Raw genomic sequence first — 6,159 nt, 5'->3', positions numbered from 1 at the left:
AAAAAAAACCAAACAACCCTGATAGGTTATTTATAGTAAGATAGATATAAAAAATTTTATAAGAATCTCTGTACCCCTTTCTTTTTGGCTTCCTGGGAAGAACCAGAAAGATGTTCCTACCCCAACAGAATCCCTGATGCTGGTGACACTGCCTAACTCAAAAGCCACACGCGATGAAGGCACGAGTGACCAGTCAGGTCTTCTGGGCTTAAGCAGCTGCAATTGCTGCTCTTAGTAGTATTTCACCTCCTCAGGATTCACTAGCAGTGAAGAGGTGAAAGGCTGCACATTAAACAGTTTGTCTGAAAGCCATGTGCATAGCAAACTTTTACACCAGCTTCTATACAACTATTTGTTTTAACTCTGCAGCTGGAATGTTTCCAGCATAAGGCTTTTAGAGTGACTCCAGCAATAACAGAAGCCTTTGGATTTTTCTTGTTTTGTTTAAATCCACTAGCCATGCTCAAAAATAGTATTTCTTCATGTTTTATTTTTATTCGGTGGCTAGCAGGCACGTTAGTAACCAGCCAGAAATCAATTTCAACCACCATCAATCCCTAAACTACAGTACCAGGACAGCTGGCTAAAGAAAGGAAACTGATTGGCTGTAGTCTGAAACTTGCCTAGTACAAGGTGTCTGGCTGACTTTGTCCTAAATAAGGCTAACATTAGTGAACTAAGAGAACAGCATTTGGTTGCAGTCTTGCACTCAGGAACATCCTTCGCCAATGCGTTGGCAAGATCTCCCTACTTTCCGATCCAGTTTCACCATTTTCATAATGGCTTCCTCACGCCCACGTCCCATGTGGTCAAATGTGCAGTCATGTTGTTCAGGCAGGCGATGTAACATACAGAACACATAACCTATCATGGAAAGGGAAAAGAAAAAAAATACAGTTAGGGACTTGGTTAAAGTGGCAGAATCTTACCTGAATCAGAAATGAAGGATTACTTACCAGGGGATTACTCAGTTCTCAGAAATTAATGCCAGCTTTAAGTTTTTACTTACCTATCTTCCTTACTGGGTGTTAATAATCATCTGATTTACCTACTGCATTTTCTTGAGTATTTATTAACATAGTACCAAGGCTCAAGTCATACTAGCTTTGGGTTTGGTTTTTTTCTGTTGTCTCATAGAGGAAGTGCCTCAAATCACCTGTCGTAGGTATGCCCACACAGTAACAAAGCTCATTTTGCAAAAAGAAAAAGCTAATCACCTTCTCTGAAATCTTTTCTACTTTATTTGCAGCTGGCTGTCATTTCTGAAATTCATGCCTATGGTATTGTGGGTTGAGCTCTCAAGCAGGCATTCCAGTCAGATCTGTTAAATGTAAGCACCTTGCCTTCTCCTTACTGCCAGCACCCCAAGTTGGCAGTAACTGCAGGAAAGTTCATAGCTCTACTACTATGCCAGTTTTCAGAAGCTTCCCTTCATGAACTGTTCTGACACTAACCACAGGGGGGGTGAGCAGGCATTTGACACAGGGACATGTCCTGCCACATCATCTTGCTCTGTAGCTGAAAAGATGAAGGTTACTGTCTCTTTGTCTAAAGCTAGTCAGGTATTATTCAGTTTCCCAGGGAGCACATGACCAGAAACACATGTAAATACTTCTTCCTACAGGTGAGGAGGGCATCTTCCATACCCACCCCTTTCTAGTCTACAAAGAAAATAAACTTTTTTTCTTATTTGTCCCTAACTCTTTGTAACAGTAAAGAATTTGCCTCAAATTTCCTGCCTCTAAAGTGAATGTTACATAGCGGTAAGTAGTATTAAGATGATACAGTAGGGGAAAATGTCACACAGTTACAGGGCTCATGTAGTCCACCGTATATGAAACCAAGTATGATATTGCCTATGCTGCAATATTTTTCCTGCCTGACAGTGCAAGGAACATCACTCTGTCTCTCACTGAATGCTTTACGTTACTGCTGCTCCTTGAATGCTCAGAAGATATTAAAACCACAAAATGTTGATTTTTGTGACGGAAAAGTATAAAAATGAGTAATTGAGAGTGTGTTTGTTTGTGCCTAATACACACACACACACACACTCATATATATATATATATATATATATATATATATATATATATATATATATATATTATGTATTTTAGGCTCCTGGACTATAAAACATCAATTGTGAGAGACAACAACAGGCTACCTTTTATGTTAGTGTGATTGTTATGAAAACAGAAAAGGAGAGAATATCACACATGGAATTATTAGAAAAAAGTGAAGAAAAAATAATTTGTCTTTGCTCTGTGTTTCAGCAGCACCAGCTGTGAAAAGCCATGTCTATTATCTGTGTCTGGCTTTGAAAGCCAGTATTAGTAACAAAGCAAAAAAAAAAAAAAAGACAGGTTTTCTTCATTGGTATATGCTGTTCAGAAATGTGGATGGAAGGATGTAGACTGAATTGACAGATATCTCACCCTTGTGATCATTGCTTCCACTTCAATCTCAGTCTGGATCATGCCACACACTCCAATACAATAAATAAATATCTTCCTTGAGGTGCCAAAAATTCAAGGTTTCTTTGTTAAAACATCCTTGGACTATGGCTTCAATACTGAACAGGCATTTCACTCAGCTTTCTCTTACAGAAAGCATGAAGTGAAGACTTCCCTTATTTCTTGAAATAAAACTTCAAATTACTGAACCAACATCCGCTACAAGCACAAGAATACATAAATACCTGACTAGATGAGCTCAAATATCAAGTTCTTCATCTGCAATGGACATGTAAGAAATCTGGGTTTAAATCCTGATGGTTTTACAGATCCTCTCTACATGGTTAACAAGCATATGTATAAATACTATTTAATGTTACATAAAAGAGCTCTTGGACATGTGTACAGTGTTCTACACAGATTCAGCAAGACTTTTTTTGACAATTCTGTAAGTCTAATAAGAAAATAAATATACAACATGATTCATTGCTTTCAACTGCCCATCTCTTCACCTTCTACAAAGCTTCCTGCCTTCCGCAGACCAGTATAACTTCATGGTGTTCCTTTCCACTCTGCCACTCCCCGCCCCCCATCTTCCCCCCCTCCCCCCCAGTACAATCTATTCTGTGCTTTCTCATATCTTCCTGTCTTTTTTTTGAACACATTTTAGTTCTTAAGGAGCACCTGTTTTAATGTAGGAAAATCTGTAGCATTTGCTGTATTTATTCCAGATTAAACATTTTTTTTGCTGTTTGTCAATTATATACTTATGCATTGCATTTCAGTAACTGGCCACAAAGAATGTGATTTTCATTTTCCTGGACAATGGAAAAAGTATTTCTGAATTCAACAACTAAGTAATCTAAAACTGTTACTCATGTATCTGCTAATTAGAACTGATAATGCCTAACGGAAGAATACCTAAGCACATTTTGAACAACACTAAAATAGTTTTGCATATATTGGCTGTTCTTATGGAGGGGGTTCAATCTCTTTGCAATACAGATCTTCTGCAAGTCTCATTTCCAAAAAGAGACTTCAGATCTTTAGTCCCAAAATTTCTCTAAATGCCAAAGTCCCTTTAAAGATTGAAACTTGTATTTTTGTAGGTTTTATTTTAAATTTAAAGGACTTGAATATTGCTACATAGTAGCTAATCAAGTAACAGCAGTTCTGATTAGTTCAGAATGGACATATTCAATTAAGTTATTCCTGCTGTATTCACTCCTTGCTTCTTCACTGGTCTGGAAATCAGAGTGAACATTCTGTGGTCTGCACCTGCACAAGCACATGATGTTTTATCCAGGCCATCAGTTTTTACAACAGTTATATTATTAACTTACATGCACTGGGGCAGTAGGCTAATATATGTACTTCTATTTTGTTCCTTAAAGCCAATGCATACTTAGAGGTCAAACTTTTCTCCTGAGAACTCTGCTTTTATGGTTATAAAGCAACTTAGATATATGAACTCTTGCGTGTATTTACAGTCAAGTTCGTTATGGGAAGATATCAAATACAGGTTGTCTTCCCTAAAGGATTTTACTGCAGAAATGCTTCTTTTAGCACACTGTATCTAGAAGACAAAATAAATAACATTATGCTAGGGGAAAGAGCATGGGAAAAGGGAATCCATCTGCCAGCTAAAGCTAGTTTCCCGAGTCATCAACCAAAAATATGCCAGACATCTATGCCAAGCATAGATGATTTCAGTCCAGTAAATGTAATAATATATCTCACACCATTGCAATTGTTGTTTTCTGATGTTAAAAGTAAACTATGAATCATCTACTCCTCAGGCCTGTAATGCAAACTTCTTGGAAATTTCCATTCTGAAGTATCTCAAAACCTCTGAGCTCCTCTAAGCACCCCAGAAACTACTGCACAATTTATCATCAAAAATTCACTTCCGTTTTATCACTAGAACATAAATGGCTAAAGCCATAAAGTACTGTACTATCTCTGCTTTACTTGTACCCATAAAGATGAGTCATTCAGAGAAGTCTAAGATCACACACAAGCAACTGTGAGGTTGCTTTCATCATTCCTGAGGAATCTATTGAGAAAAGGCAATTGGAGAAGACAGAAAACAAAATAATCTTCCATTTTTAAGACCAGAAAATACCACAGGCCTACAGTTTGCTCTGTGGTGGCGGGGGGTTGGAACTAGATGATCTTAAGGTCCTTTCCAACCCTAACTATTCTATGATTCTATGATGAAAACCAACTGCATTTTCCTTATCATTACATTCAAGAGCACTGGATAGGTGGGGGTATGGAATGACAATAAGCAAGTATTAGAGGTAAACCCTACATTTAATTCTTAACTTTGTCTTAAAATTCTGAAACCAGTAAGCTACTAAAGTACCAATAAAATGGTATGTGAAGCATCAGAAACAATTCAACTAAATGACATAATAATCCACAACCCAAAAGCCAAATTGTGATTTTGGAGGATCCCTGTTTTTTGGAAAAATGTCTTTTTTGCCTCTTTGTTAACAGGAAATGGTCCATGTGGTTCCATGACTTTCTGGAACATGGCACAAATGCCCAATAATTGGATTACTGCAAACTACCGATGGGAAAGCACAGTGGCACTGGTGGGACTGCTCCAGCGGATGTCCTTGGGCAGGTATGGAGTCCCAGACTGTTACTTAAAATATATAATAAATATAATGATCCCTGTTACGTGAATTGCACTGTGATAGAAAGCAAGCAAGCTCCCTTTTCTCCCACCCCAAGATCCTGGTCCTGATATATAAGACATTCAGAAAGCTGCTAAAAGATGACAGACTTGTTTGGTTTGTTTGTGAAGATGTTTTGAAAAGTGACTTGAAAACTTTCAAAGTTTCCCTATTTGAAACATCTTGATGTATATTATCCAAAAAGCAGTTGCAGGTTGCCACATTTACCCTGATAGTCAACATATTCATACTTTCGTTTTTTAAGAACAGTGAGCATGTCTGGACTTTGCCATACAATGAAGACGTCATATGGCTTATACAGCAGTTTTGTCCACTGAAGAAAACTGAACCTTGCTTATGCAGAGATACATGTTTTACATTTCTAAAAGTTAAGCCATTCAAATATCATTGTTGAAATGAAAAGACAAAGCCCTTCATTACCAAGTACCATCAATCATCTTAATTGTTCAAGCTAGACGATTATGTTTTCATTGCATGCATGAACTGCTCTAAAAGTTTAGCTTTATATAATGCAGTGACCTCTCATGATACATTCAAAGAAGCTCCCATTTGTAGGTAAAAGAAAGGGAAGCCAATATTACCATTAAAAAAATCAGAGCTTCTGACATTTTAGAATCATCTTACCTGCCCACTAGTACTGCTATTTATCATTTTCATTCTGCCAAAACTGTCAGGGTTTGCAGCTTCTGCTATTTCCAGATTTTTAATTTTATTCAATAAACAATTTGTGTTTGTATAGCTCCCCTATACCGAGCCTATTCAAAGTAGCCTTGACAATGACATACACTTGTTCTTGTGCAGAATTTTCTTCCGTGTACTTTGACTTCTTCATGTACTTCACAAGAAATTTTACCTGACTAATTTGAAATGCTAATCAACAGAGTTTCAAACAGAACTTAACAATACCTTGCAACCTTGCAACAAGCAGGCAGATTAGCCAGCAGAGAATATCAACTCATGCCATGATAACATGCTCCTGCAGCACTGCTCAGAATAAT

General features: G+C 37.4%; 1 protein-coding gene across 1 annotated transcript in view; it reads right to left on the bottom strand.

Annotated features, from left to right (window-relative positions):
- Window positions 1–470: 470 nt before the first annotated feature.
- The window catches only part of ZFAND3 (zinc finger AN1-type containing 3), a 138,150-nt gene continuing 132,461 nt past the window's right edge, over window positions 471–6,159 (bottom strand). The window contains exon 7 of the mRNA XM_034061254.1: window positions 471–864. Within this exon, the coding sequence (XP_033917145.1) occupies window positions 710–864 (155 nt within the window). The 3' untranslated portion in view covers window positions 471–709. The remainder of the gene's footprint in view (window positions 865–6,159) is intronic.

This window comes from Melopsittacus undulatus, chromosome 3 (genome assembly GCF_012275295.1).
Source record: "Melopsittacus undulatus isolate bMelUnd1 chromosome 3, bMelUnd1.mat.Z, whole genome shotgun sequence".
Classification (NCBI taxonomy): Eukaryota; Metazoa; Chordata; class Aves; order Psittaciformes; family Psittaculidae; genus Melopsittacus; species Melopsittacus undulatus.
The sequence above is the reverse complement of the archived record's forward strand: the minus strand, read 5'-3'. Positions and strand labels throughout refer to the sequence as shown.